Source organism: Primulina huaijiensis, chromosome 2 (genome assembly GCF_012295235.1).
Source record: "Primulina huaijiensis isolate GDHJ02 chromosome 2, ASM1229523v2, whole genome shotgun sequence".
NCBI lineage: Eukaryota > Viridiplantae > Streptophyta > Magnoliopsida > Lamiales > Gesneriaceae > Primulina > Primulina huaijiensis.
The window spans coordinates 24,866,086-24,879,690 of record NC_133307.1 but is presented as its reverse complement, the minus strand read 5'-3'; the positions used below and the strand labels follow the sequence as shown (position 1 = coordinate 24,879,690).

The following is a 13,605-nucleotide window of genomic DNA, read 5'->3' as shown; positions in this document are numbered from 1 at the left end:
GATGTCGTCTTAACATCCTCCCAGGATTTATAACAAGTTTTTTGAAAAATTTATTTTTATTATTTATAATAACATTATCTTATATAGTCAATATATAAACAATAAATAAATAAACAATAAAATAAATATTATTACTTTTGTTACTTTTTTCTTCTGTTTTGGAGCTTGGAAAAATATGGAGGACTTTTAGAGCATCGTGCTGATAACGTGTTGTGAAAAAGTAAAAATTTACGATAAAAAGTAGAAATCTCAAACTCTCAAAATTATCACACTACACACTTTATAATATTTTCCTCTCAACTCAATTGTGATTTTCTTCACAAATGAGAGATCTATTTATAGAAATTTTTTACAAATAATCCAAAAATAAAATACATCATTACCTACATCATCACACACTAATTTTCAATATTCAACACCTAATTTTACCTAATTTTCAACATTCAACATTCACATTTTCAACACAAATATTTTTCACATTTTTAATTAATTTTTCAACAATAAATAAATAAAAGAGTGGATTTGTTTTTCTTTTTGTTTTTATCTCTGTTAGGTCTCTGTTTCTTCTTCACTCTTCCCCTTTGTCTTCTCTGTTACCAAATCCACTTTTAGCTCTCCTCCATCGTCTTCTTCCTAGACTTTTCCAACAAAAAATCCAAAATCCCAGTTCAAATCAGAGGTATTAGATTGTGAAAATACTACAAGATTTCAAGAAGTCGAAACCTTTACTCCTTTTGGTAAATTGACACAATGGTTTTGGGATGGAGAAGAGCATTTTGCACCTCGATTCCAAAAGATAGAGAAATCAAAGAGAAATCTGAAACCAATCCAAGTCCGACCATTGGCTCAAGATTTGGTGGGTTCTTCTCGAATCCTTCGACCCCTCGGATGCAGTCTCAGCCTGTGTTTAGCCCCACTCTCCGGTGTCGAACCACCGTGAATACATCTTCGGCACGGCCGAATGCTGCAGTTCAGACGAGTTCTGCTCCGCAAAGTCCGAAACTCCGTTGCAAAACGAGAATTGCTCCAAGATTCTTCACTCGTTCCACACCTTCTTCTCCTCGCTCCCCCAACACTTTTTCTCTGCTCAAATCAAGCCTCCGACTATCTAAGGTAGATAATTTTTTATTGAATTATTTATATATTATTCATGATAAGAGATTTTAAAGTTGAAGAATCTTTCTTTAGTTGTTTGCACATTTTAGCTCCTCATAATTTAGTAATGATTCTGTTTTTTTTATGTTTTCTTGTCATTGTACTTTTTGCAGAGTAGGTGCGAAATTTGCTTGGAGGCACTGAAGACGGGGCAGGGAACCGCCATATTCACGGCAGAGTGCCGCCACAGCTTCCATTTCCCGTGCATCGCCGCCCAAGTAAGGAAGCAGTGTTCGCTTACATGCCCGGTTTGCAATTCCACGTGGAAGGAAATTCATCTCTCGCCATCAACTCCCTCCCCAACTCAAAATCGCGCCCAAGATTTTGAACAGAAGAGAGATGTAAAAAAACCAATCTTGAAGGTCTACAACGATGACGAGCCATTGTCATCTCCAACATCTGGTGCAAGATTCAACCCGATACCCGAATCCGATGAATACGAGGATATAAATGACGACTTCCCAGGTTTTTTCGCTGCGAATAATGTGGTTTTGAAGGAAGTGAAAATGCAGAAAGTGGAGTTTGGTCTGCTGTCCGAAACGGCCGTGGTGTCTGTTGGTAAAAGCAGTGAAACTTATGCAGTTGTTTTGAAAATCAGAGCTCCGGAGACTAGTACGAAGCACGCCTGCAGAGCTCCTATTGATTTGGTGACCGTGGTGAATGTTGGCAGGAGTATGAATTTAGAAAAGATTCATTTGATGAAGAAAGCAATGAGAACGGTGGTTTCTTCCCTCACAGCCGCAGACCGCTTCTCAATCGTCGCATTCTCCTCAACTTCAAAGCGTTTATTGCCTCTACGGAGAATGACAACCGCCGGAAAGAAGTCTGCGCGTCGAATAATCGACGCCATCATCCCCTTGGACGACAGCGCTACGAGCGCTATGGATTCGCTTAAAAAGGCTGCAAAAGTCATGGAGGACCGTCGGGAGAAAAACCCGGCCGCTGCCATCATGCTATTTTCCGACGGCCACCGTGGTGGCTCCGCCGTGTCACACACACTATTCTCAGAAATCCCACTACATTCCGTGAACCTAAGCGTGAGTATTAATGAGCTGCCAGATGAAATTCTCGCAAAATGTATCACAAATTCACTAAGCATCGTCATCCAAGATTTAAAATTTCAGCTGGGTTTCACGCCCGATTCGGCTCCCAGCGAGGTCTCGGCGATTTACTCCTCACAAGGAGGTCAACCCATTTTTATCGGATCCGGGCCAAGCTGGTGTATAATGGGTGACTTGTGTTCCAACGAAGAGAGAGAAGTGTTGATCGAATTGAAAGTCCAATCTCCATTCGCCGTAGGGGCCACCGTGGCCCACCGGCGACTGTCCGTCCGATGCCAGTACAAAGACCCGTCAACTCAAGAGCTGATGATACACGACAAGGAAGGAGCAATCCTAATCCCGTGTCCACGCGTGATCGGGTCCTCATCCAGTCGCGAATCGCAACGTCTGAGATGCCTCTTTGTCACCACTCGCGCCTTAGCCGAGAGTAGGAGAATGACCGATAGGAACGACATTGCCGGAGCTTACCACATGTTAGCTTCAGCCCGGGCTCTCATTCTACAATCGGGTTCGGGTGAGGAATTTGTTCGCGGGTTGGAATCTGAGCTGGCGGATTTGAGTTGGAGGAGACAGGATCAGGCGCTGCAAAGAAGGAACAACCTTAACCACAGCCACGAAAGGGAAGCTGAGCCGCTTACGCCCACTTCCGCCTGGAGAACTGCGGAACGGCTAGCCAAATTAGCAATCATGAAGAAATCGCTAAATAGAGTTAGCGACTTACATGGATTTGAAAATGCGAGATTTTAGTTCTTTCGAAACATTGCATGTATAAATTAAATTAAATATATATTTATGAAATAATAGAGTAGGAAACAAGTTGTGCCGTAGTGGTGTGGCAATAGTAAGACGCGAGTGGTGGTAGACCATTTGGCGCTTTCTTCATATAATACCCCCAGAGAGTATGATTGATGGAAGCAGTGAGTGTGGAGGGGTAGGGGGTGGCGATGCGGGCTCTTCAGCTTTTTGTATTTATTTTTCTCTGTTTTTTATTAAATTATTATTCATCTAATTTTTCCTAGTGTTGTTTGTATCTAATTAATGAGATGCTAATGTTGTGTTTGAATTTAGGAATTTGTATGTATAAGGGAATTTCAAATTATTAGGTAGGAGAGTAATTGAAATTGAAACAAAAAAATTTAAATATTTTTTAAGAATACAAGATATTTAAAAAGCGTAATTCCAATTTTGAAAAAAATAGATATAATAAATTTGAGATATGGATTTTCTCGCATCATTCAGTTCAAATGCAACCTAAGGTATTATCATCATCTTGTATCATTGGTCCTTATTCATTTTCGCGTATGAGATCCATAGAAAAAAAAAACTCAAATATAAAATGTAGATTGTTGTCAACACACTTAGAGCAATACCATGATAATGTGTAGAACTCAACAATTCTTCCAATAGTTTCCTATTGTTCGCGTTAACTATTTTTTAAAGCAAAAGGTAAAAAGAACACATCGAATGAATTTTTATTTATTTTTTTTAAAATGGTATTCGAATTCTAATATGACGACATCATACACCCAAAATCACTATTTCAAACACAATAAACAAGTTAACCTCGTCATGGTTTGGGATGGGGTCGAATCAAGATCATGGTCAATGAGCAGGTTAGCCTGGTCAATGAGTTTGGCCAGAGCAATGACCGTAACCGAACTTAGATTGTGGATTACGATTTTAGCTTTTTCAAAACTATCAATATGACGGGTGAATTATTGAACAATGTCCTCATAAATGTAAGCAAACTAAAGATTTATCTGCATTAAAAGAGAATATATAGATAACTTACATAGTTATACTATTTAGTTATAATTACATAAGTGTACTCCATTTTTTATTTACTATTTGTAAAATTTTAAAATATTTATTAACAAATAATAAATGTTTGAAAAAAATGGATCGAACTGAACCGATAGTTAACAAGGCTTTGACAAAATTACCCTTTTTCACTTCAATTACAAGATGATGGTGACAACAGGAAATCGGGCCTATACTCATAAGGATTAAGGACAAGACGTTTGTTTGAATGAGGGACCCTTTTTCTTACGGAATATAGGGGCCTTGATTTGGAAATTACGAGAGACATTTTTTCACCGACTACTGCCTCCAATTGTACACTCGTCACTTCTAAACAAAATCTCACTTCTCATTGACTTCATCTTCCACCAAAAAATCCACAATTGTACCTATTTATTTATTATCATGATCACATTGTTGGGGATCGGTATATGCAATGTGGTATTAGGTATCTTTCTCTATTTTTTTATAAGTGTAATTCTTTGATTAGTAAATAAATATATATAGTCGAATCATGATCTGTCATAATATACTAGAGTATTTTTCTTTTTATCTTAGTGGTCTAGGGAACGGGTCCAAAACTTAGATGTAGCCAACAAATATTTGAATTGTATATTATATATATGACATGTGAAGATAAATACCTATTACGTATTTATATATATATATTCAATTATCATGCTTACTCGCACGATTTTCAAAAGTTAAATTTTNTTTTTTTTTGTGGATTCCTGAAATTACGCACCTCAAAAGCTATAAGGAGGGAGAGTGGGAGTTGGTGAAGAACCAAATTTATTTCCAATTTTAATATGTCTTAGATAAAGAATAAGGCTAAAAAAGTAGAATATATTATGGGTCAATGGTGGATACATTAGAATTAGATTTTTGAATTAGATGATCAGTTTCTAACTGGATGCCTCAAGCCTACAGTTTTGTCGTACCAAGTTTCATTTTAAGCGTGTCTATGTCATCTTATATGATATCTTGGTTGAATACTAAAAATACTGACGTCTCTTTATCTCTTTTGTACCCAAAAAATTCATGCATAATTTTTATATATATAAAAAAAAAACTCGTATAGTTCCCCAAAACACACTGCTATATCACACTAATTCAACTCGCCTCACCCCGGCTTCCTCAATTTTATGATACATGCCTATCTTAGAACGCATCATTCAATTTAAATAATAATAAAAGTTCTACATTTCATGGACACATCCTTGCGGTCATCCCATAATCAACGATTTATTCGAATTGTAAATGTTGGGAAATTCTTGCAAAAAATTTAGTCGGCGTTGAAGTAATTAGCAAATTTATTTGGTAAAGTTGCTAGTAAAATGGTAAAGAAAGAGACCAAAGCTATTGTTGTGGATGGCTTTACCGCTTTGATCACACCATGAGTAAGTGGAAAGAAATACAAATAATAGATTGAAATTAAATGAGTGTGCCACAAACATAAAGGAATACAGCTATTAAGCATGATTTAAGTAAAGAAAATCGATGAGATTCAAATTCAAAACACATGATAATCACAAAGAAAGATAACAGCAAATAACACCAAGAAGTTTGGAATTAAGATTTGAATAAAGGTCATCAAACGATAGACCATCATTAAGTTGCACAACAACTAAGCAGAAATATAATCATGATAAACCTACTCTGAATAACACTAAGTTCATAATTAAGTGAATATAGTTCATCCGAGAAGCAAACATGTTTGTTTTTTATATGTAATGAGCATGAGTTTGGAAGATCGTGTAAATAAGCAAATTAAGCATCTTGAACAATCATTACACGCTATTTAACATTGTCAGAGATGCAACTGCCTACACTGACCTGCTTCGACTTCGGCGGGGCAATAAGGACATTTAAACGGCCTTGTGCTGTTATTTTTCGACAACTTGGTGATAGATTGTTTGCATAGTACATGTCCACATGACAACAGCATAGGAGGATTCTCTTCACTTGCTTGATCTCGACTCACTGGGCATACGAATATCGAATGATATTGAAACTCTCTATCCAAATCAAGAGGTACCGGTAACTGTTTCATAGACTGCCATTCCTGCTTCTTGCCGGTCATCACGTTCATAAGCTTCAGAAGGGTAGGCAGCCCCTGAGCACCAGCTGCAATTGTCACTCCCAATGGACTCTCATTTGATAGTCCCATGAGATGACAAAACTGTTCTGTGATTTCCTCGGCTAGTTTTCCCCAGTGTATGGAGGAAAGTAGTTCAGCGTACGGTGATGAATCGAGCCTTTCAGCCCACAATAAACAAGCCATGAGCTTTTGGATTTCAGCCATATGATTGGATGCGAAAGGGGTCAAAGAGGCTCTAGCATACTTTAAAGCCTCATCTCTGCCCCTTTTCTGCAAGATTTCCACGAACTGAAGGCGATAAAGTTTAAATTCTATATCAGATCCATTTTGTTGAAGGAGCTCGTGATTATTTGTCGCCCATTTCAGAGCAGGCTCCAGATTCCGATATTTCATGGCCTCCAGTAATTGATACATTTCTAGAAAAGGAGATTTCTTCGCAGCAGCATCGGGTTCCTTTGACTCATTTACGAATAAATCACCAATAACAAATTGGCCCTCCTGATAGAAGTGGCTGGCGATAATTTGATTAACAGTGTGGAAATCAAAATCAACATGACGATAAGCCTTTGAGATGTCAGGATTGAAGGACTTCTCAAGAAGCTTGGGATACTTGCTCAAAGCAATGTTCAGTTCTTTTTGTGTACCTTCCAAATGGCTGAGTGAACCTCTTTCCTTTAACCTCGTTTTTAATTCATCGAGGACTGACTTATGGTCAGTTGGAGTTGTAGAATCCTGAGCTGATTGTATTCTAGATAAAGCATGTTCTATTTCTTGTCCGATCTGTTCAATTATTTCTTGAGATTTTGACAATGACAGTTTCTGTTTCTTCGTAACACGATCAAAAGCATCTTTTATGGGATTCAATTCCATTTCTGAGGATTTAAGTACTAAGAGTAACCGATGCTTTAAATTTGATTGACACCTACAAGAAAAACGGATGAATTGGCAGATAACAAAAGAAGTCGTGGAAATATTGACAACAACAAAACATGAAGATTGCCTCCTGGATTGCCTGGAGATGGGAGGAGAAGGTGACACCAAACAGGATAAATAGAAGTACTGAAAATGTGCAAATGACAAAACAACATCGCAGCTCGTTTGAATTGTGAAGCGTTGGCCAGTGACTACACCACAAATATTAATCATCTTATTGAAGGGAAATGCCACAGGAACCTAAGAGTAAGCCACTACATGTCATGATCATCAAACACTACGAACATAAAATTCCTAACTCGTGTTTAGTTTCTGAGCATCTAGTTTCAGGAAACTTCATTATTCATACAAGGAGTGATACAGGTGGATGGAGATTTGGAAAATTCAACTATCTAACATCAACTGTTAACTTTAGGAAAAGTAAATGTTCGCTCATGTTCTCAGTCAAGAATGAATATTACTTCTCTTAGAAAGGTACTGAAATTGACAAGCTTGGGTTTGAAAAAGCGATAAGGCATTCAAATGGCGTCATTCCAAATTTAGACACCCACCACATAACAGCAATCGTGTCTTCTTTAAATTAGTTAGATCAACAACATGCTACAACATACTAATTACTAAATGTCACACAAATTCTCTTACTCCGTGATCATAAATACTAGTGAGTTTTGAAAAGGGGACAGTCCCAGAGTATAATTATTACATAGCTCGAAAATAAGCCTTTAGTTTGCAATTCAGAACTTTAACTTGAATTTGGCATTTTCAAAGACGTCTATCTATACAAAGGGACTTACATATTCGCTAGTCTAAATAGGAACATTTTCAATAAACAATAGACTTGCTTTTGGGGAAATCATACATAATGAGCTCAAATCGCGCTTACCAAATGTAGAACTAATTGGAAGAAAAAAGACTGGGTCATCTAAAAGGGATAATTCTCCATAAAAAAAATGATTCAACGTCATCGGGGCAACCTCGTCTAGTTCATCAAACATTCTGAGCCTACGCTCAGATAGATTCGATGCAAAAACATCAACGATGTAGAAAGTAAAGCAACAAATGAGCAAAGATTATCCAACATAAACCCAACGGAGAATCATAAATAGCTATTTTTTAGTAATATTATAGTAAACAGTGGGTTAAATTTCAGAGCTTATGATAATCGTAAATGAACTCAAATCATAAAAAAAAAAAATCAATTATTCAACACATGCCATTGAAGACTAAGCTACGACGAATCATCAATTTAAATTAACCAACCAAAAAAAGCACAATCAATAAAAATAAATTAGTGAAATAGACAAAAAAAATTGTACAGATCGAAAGATTAATTACTTAAAAATGATGCAAATAATTGAAGAAATTTCGCAAATTGCGAAGCCGATAGGAGGAGTAATCTCACCGGAATGCAGAAGCGTGCGGAGACACTTGCGAAGATTTTTAATGGAGGGGCAGTTAGGGAAATATGTTTGGTAATAATTAAATGGTGAGAGGAGATTCTTTTTCGGATTTCGCATTCAAATTGGAAAATGTCTCTTTATTGGCATTTCTACCCCTATATTTGATCGTCCAATGAATTGGTCCCTCACCAAAGCAGGTCAGGCCCATTTCCAGAAAAATATGGCCCAAAAGACTCCCATAATGACACATGTAATATAAGGCGTCCAGCTTATCATTTTTTTTTTTTTTTTGTAAAAATCGCAGTTTATTAAATTTGTATTATATTTTTATTATGAGATTGCGTTAGTAATTTTTAATAAAATTGACTAGATAAATTAATATTTAAAATATGAAACACGATAGTTAAGATGTTTTTTTTTGGTTGGGGCACGATTTTATCTCACGTTCTTCTTTTCTGCTCCCACCGATTGAATTGGGCTGGGCCGCAAGCTATGATTAGGATAAAATACGAAGAATTATAAATTTTCGAGCAGTTTTATTGCACAATTTGATATTATATGTTCTGTTTTTCTACAAGTGACGACCTTTTTATTCTTCAATTTGTGTGCATCATCGTAATTGGTGAAAAAAAACATTGAATCTAAACATATAAATAAAATGATGTGAATTTTAATAACAATGTAGATTATAGGGCAGTATTAGAGGAAGAAATATAAATTCAAATTCAACGTCTAATACAAATGTTGAAAAAGCAATCCCATTTGATATTGAGTTTGTATAGATAGCATAGAGAGCCGCTCATAAATATAAATAAGTACATACAATTAAGTGAAGTAGCCTCCACGAAGCTTGGAAATTGGGAGATAGGCTTTCCAAATTAAAGCCAATAATTCCCCATTTATTGTTTGAAGGCAATAACCGCACCAGAACGGCCCTCCCCCAAATCGGACAAATCTCAGCCATCCCTTTTCCACCAACCCATTTCGACTCCCCCTATCTCATTCTCATGCCCCATTCCCCACTTTAATTTTATTTATTATAACTTCCCACTTATTTCGTATCTTCCTTTTCGATTCAAGAGATACATTCAATTGTGTTGTACAGAAAAATGTATGTCTGCTATTGCTGTGAATGATGTACATATCGCAATCAACGACAGAGCTAGAAAATAAAAGTTGAAAGAAGAGAGATAAGAGTAAATATTAAAGAAAAAAGTGTAAAAAAAATATAATTATTTTTAGACCTCTAATCAATAAAATTGAGTAAAGACGGTCGCACCCACCCACCACCAATTGACTCCGTTACTAAATGCAATATCACATGAAAATAACGATTCCGTATCTTTTATTGTACAATACTGTATCCATGTACGAAAATTGTTGGGGAATCGTTTTTTCGCACCCAACGAAAGTCTTTAATTTTTTGTTTCGACATTCGAAATTGTCCTTGTGCGTCCTATGTTTATTTAACATTCATATAGTGTTTAGTTTTTATACTTTCATATATATAACGTTAGACACCAAACCAATCTAGAGTTAGCAAAGATAATCATTCTTGTATATCCCTACGAACGGAGCTTCCTCCTCTTGATCGTCAAATCTGGTCCATGATAAGAGACCGTGTTCCTCGCTTAGATCGCACTAGAGAAGCCAAACGATTTGTGCGTTGAGATTGGATTGTCCGAATTTTCAAAATTTGGAGTCGGTGCAGCGGCAAGGGACATCATAATTGGCCGAAATTTTCACCAAATTTCTTCAAGGTGACCGAGATTTTGATGTGGAAGTGGGGTAGAGAATTTGGTGAATTTTAGGTGCAAAAACTCGGGGGTATGTTTTATGTCCCTCATGGTATATTTATAGAGTGCGATTCATGATCCTATCACAATTCCAAATCCTTGTCTCACCAAGACTCTTGATTTTCCTAAAGCACATTTCTTTCTTTAGCCAAAGAATCATTGTACTATCAACTTATCAGATCACGTAGGATATCTTCACCCGTAGATAAGCGGTGAATTCCTTACTACAATGCATTCGCTCCTACGTATTTCGAAACTACACACAACCTCGTCACCTGATGACTCTTAATGGAGTCGGGATACAGATCAAAATGCATGTCAGTATGTAGAGCCCCTACATTGTCTTGGGTCAAATAACTAATGGTGTACAACCATAATCGCATACTATTCCACTCGATAAGTGAGAACCATTTGGACAGTTCGAGGGAGGGTTATTCAGTGCATCATTATATGATCATTTATCTATATGAATGAACATCTTCATGTCCGTACTAATGAAATATGACGTTTACATCACATATGTTAGTCTCAAGTTCAAGCGACATTTATCCTTATGTTAGGGGACTGATTCAACTAGAAATCTGTTTAAAATATACGATACACTTCTTAATTAGTTTCATGGTATTACGTTGAGAGACAGACATCATGGAGCCTATTGTATATTCAAGGATTTTACTTATGCACCTTGCATGAGTATACAGATAAAATCATAATGTTATAATTGGATAAAATCGTAAAATATTATAAAAATTAGTTTTACATTAGAGTCAATAAAAACACAAGTTGACTTGCTGAACACCTACTGTAAAATCCTAGATATTGTAATCAGGATAGTATATTTTTGGATACCAGGATTTATCTCATTTTAAGATGTAATATTTGCAAGATTTTTCAAAGGTTGAGTGGATAATAATATCGTGTATATTTTTTTTCAAAATTTGAGTTATACACCGGACATAGACCTAAGATTTGATATACCTGGATAAAGATTTAAGCAAGAAGATGACTCAATCTTGGATTCCAAAATCTTGAAGAATATACCATAGAATTTTCGAAATTATTGGATAATTTATTATGGATTTTCGAAAATCGTTCACTACAGGGAAGTCTACACGATATAAAATACAGGCTTGAGAAAAATTTAACAGTTTAACTACCATGATTTTTAAAAAGAAAAATATCAAAATCTTATCTTGGAAAAATACCACTAAATTTCGAATTTAGGTAGGGAAATAATTGGGATTTAAGAAATATAATTATTGGGGAATAAAAAGTCTACCGAATATTGAGAATTAGACACAAAAGTCGAAATTGTTGCAGCCTGGACAAGGCATAATTTCGAAATTCATCCAAGGAGGATATCCAAATTTCGAAATTATTATCTAGGACCAGGGATAAAGATTTAGATTAGATCACGATTCTAGATGAAGATTTGATTCAAATTCAAACGCGCGGATAAACTCGATCGAGATAGCAGCCAACCCCTATAAATAGGAGGGCCTATAACTCGAAAATTCACACCATTTTCTACTCCAAATTTTCGAGTTCCTCTCCTAGTTTTCTTAGGATTTTCGAGAGCTTGCTCTCTCCGTGTGCGAAGAAGCGAAGCGCTGCTGCAGTCCAAACCCGAAGCTAGGGTTCGAAATTCCAGTGCAAGATTCCTTTCTATTCACGTTTTTTTCTCATCAAAGATCAGGTAAGTGGGCTTGTTTTAAATGTGTAATTTCGGTGTATGCATTTTCGTTTTTTGAAATTTCGGTCGAGTACAATTCTTCTTCTACCCCCTTCTGGTTATGATATCTGCATGGGTTTTATGTTGACACTGTGAGGATTCAACTTGATATGGGAGGGAATCCCAACTATGATATGACCCTCATACGGTGGGGATATAACCGATTCGGCCTCGCCCCCTTAGAGGAATAAAAATTAGGGACTGAATTCAGTAAACCATTGAAAGTAGAGGAATCTCAGTGTCAGGTCAAGGATACGAATGTGGTATGAGTCAAATATGCATGGTGTGCGTGTGTGTGTATTTCGAAAATATATGTGCATGTTGTTGTGTACTCGAACGGCCCCCACTTGCTGAGTATTTCCCAAAATACTCACCCCTTACTCTCCCCTCCCCAGATAAATCAGAAGAACATGTTGAGGAAGAAGAGTCGGAACAATTCTGGGGATGGTGATCTCGAGATTAGTCTTGGCCATGTTCTCATTATTTTCGAATTTTAGAAGTTTAATTTTCATGTAAAACGTTTCCGCATTTATTTATTTTTCAGTTGTAAAGACAATGTCCAAACTTTGCGAATTTATGAAATAAACTGGTTTCGGTTTACACTGTGCTACGAGGCTGGTTGTTTTTCGATTGTGTGATTGATGAACAACGCCGATGTCGACCAACCCCGGTTTCGGGGCGTGACATTTAAGTGGTATCAGAGCCGCCAGGTTCATAATCCGAGTGGAAGAATCGATTTTCGAAAAAAAAAAAAAACGAAAAAATTTTCTGTGGAATTTTCACTCGAGGCCGATGCTATTCCCTCCGAAACGGCCCAACGATCGATAGTCACCACCCTAAAATCGTGAGGCAGGGGTCAAAATCGCGAAATTCCTTCGTTTAGGCTTCCGAAACGTCGTTTTTGCCGTTTTAGGAAAGTTTCGTAACCCCTATAACTTTTCGTAGAAAACTCCGAATTCGATTCCGTCAACTGTTCTGGAATCCTCTCAACATATGTTTCGAATCCCTATGTCTATCTCAAAACTTTCCATTTTTGGAAATTTTCGAAAATTTTAATTATTTTTATATACTTGACTCTATATGACCTTGATATTTTTATTCTATCATATATATGATATTATGAGCATTTCCTTTTTATTGTTTCCAGGAAATGGCTCGCATGCGTGTCACTGCCCGTAAGAAGGTAGCCCCGATTACTCATAGGGAGACTATTCAGTTGGACTACCACCAGCATCGCACGCGCGCTCAGGCTGCTATACATCTAAAGGAATTGGCCCTAGGCAACCAGGACAGGACTATCAGGAGGCTGAGAGCTAATAATCTTGAGAGGAGGCAACAAGTGGAGAATCTGACTACCAAGTTGATGGCAGCGGAAAAGAGGATCGATGAGGTCTTTGAAATGTTCGAGCTCGTCAAGGAACATAACTGCGAACTGCGAGAGTCATTACAAATAACGATGGGTCAAGCTAAGCAAGCTAAAGAGGAATTGGATAGACGCACCATAGAACTGTCTGAAGCCCGTCAAGCACGGATGAGGGATAAGAAGAAAATTGAAGAATCCTGGAATGTAATCATGCAATTATCTGAAAATAACCAAAGGCTATCCAAGGAGGTAGACGAAAGGAAA

General features: G+C 36.9%; 3 protein-coding genes and 1 long non-coding RNA gene across 5 annotated transcripts in view; 3 read left to right on the top strand and 1 right to left on the bottom strand.

Moving 5' to 3' along the window:
* Positions 1-515: 515 nt before the first annotated feature.
* LOC140970882 (E3 ubiquitin-protein ligase WAVH1-like) lies at positions 516-3,019 on the top strand. Its single transcript, XM_073432839.1, has 2 exons — positions 516-1,113; positions 1,269-3,019. Exons 1-2 carry the CDS (start codon positions 751-753, stop codon positions 2,961-2,963), a joined length of 2,058 nt encoding a protein of 685 aa, XP_073288940.1. The 5' UTR covers positions 516-750; the 3' UTR covers positions 2,964-3,019.
* Positions 3,020-5,581: 2,562 nt separating this feature from the next.
* Positions 5,582-8,565, bottom strand: LOC140970880 (protein RMD5 homolog). 2 transcript variants are annotated; one of them, XM_073432838.1, is made up of 2 exons: positions 8,453-8,565; positions 5,582-7,039 (listed from the first exon to the last, which is right to left on the bottom strand). In XM_073432838.1, the coding sequence occupies exon 2, from the start codon at positions 6,985-6,987 to the stop codon at positions 5,827-5,829; it is 1,161 nt and encodes a 386-aa protein (XP_073288939.1). In that variant the 5' UTR covers positions 6,988-7,039; positions 8,453-8,565; the 3' UTR covers positions 5,582-5,826. The 2 variants fall into 2 exon arrangements, with proteins under 2 accessions (XP_073288939.1, XP_073288938.1); XM_073432837.1 differs by having other exon boundaries at positions 8,386-8,546.
* Positions 7,273-8,334, top strand: LOC140970881 (uncharacterized). Its single transcript, XR_012174201.1, has 2 exons — positions 7,273-7,413; positions 7,734-8,334. It is a non-coding gene; the product is annotated as an uncharacterized lncRNA (long non-coding RNA).
* Positions 8,566-13,128: 4,563 nt separating the features above from the next.
* The window catches only part of LOC140957817 (uncharacterized), a 3,922-nt gene continuing 3,445 nt past the window's right edge, over positions 13,129-13,605 (top strand). Inside the window, exon 1 of the mRNA XM_073415209.1 lies at positions 13,129-13,590. Within this exon, the coding sequence (XP_073271310.1) occupies positions 13,129-13,590 (462 nt within the window). The remainder of the gene's footprint in view (positions 13,591-13,605) is intronic.

Bases quoted from the DNA above. Each gene is read 5' to 3' on its own strand.
- LOC140970882 (XM_073432839.1), top strand. From the start codon at position 751: ATGGTTTTGGGATGGAGAAGAGCATTTTGCACCTCGATTCCAAAAGAT. The intron at 1,114-1,268 runs GTAGATAATTTT...TACTTTTTGCAG, and splicing joins CAAGCCTCCGACTATCTAAG to AGTAGGTGCGAAATTTGCTT.
- LOC140970880 (XM_073432838.1), bottom strand. From the start codon at position 6,987: ATGGAATTGAATCCCATAAAAGATGCTTTTGATCGTGTTACGAAGAAA.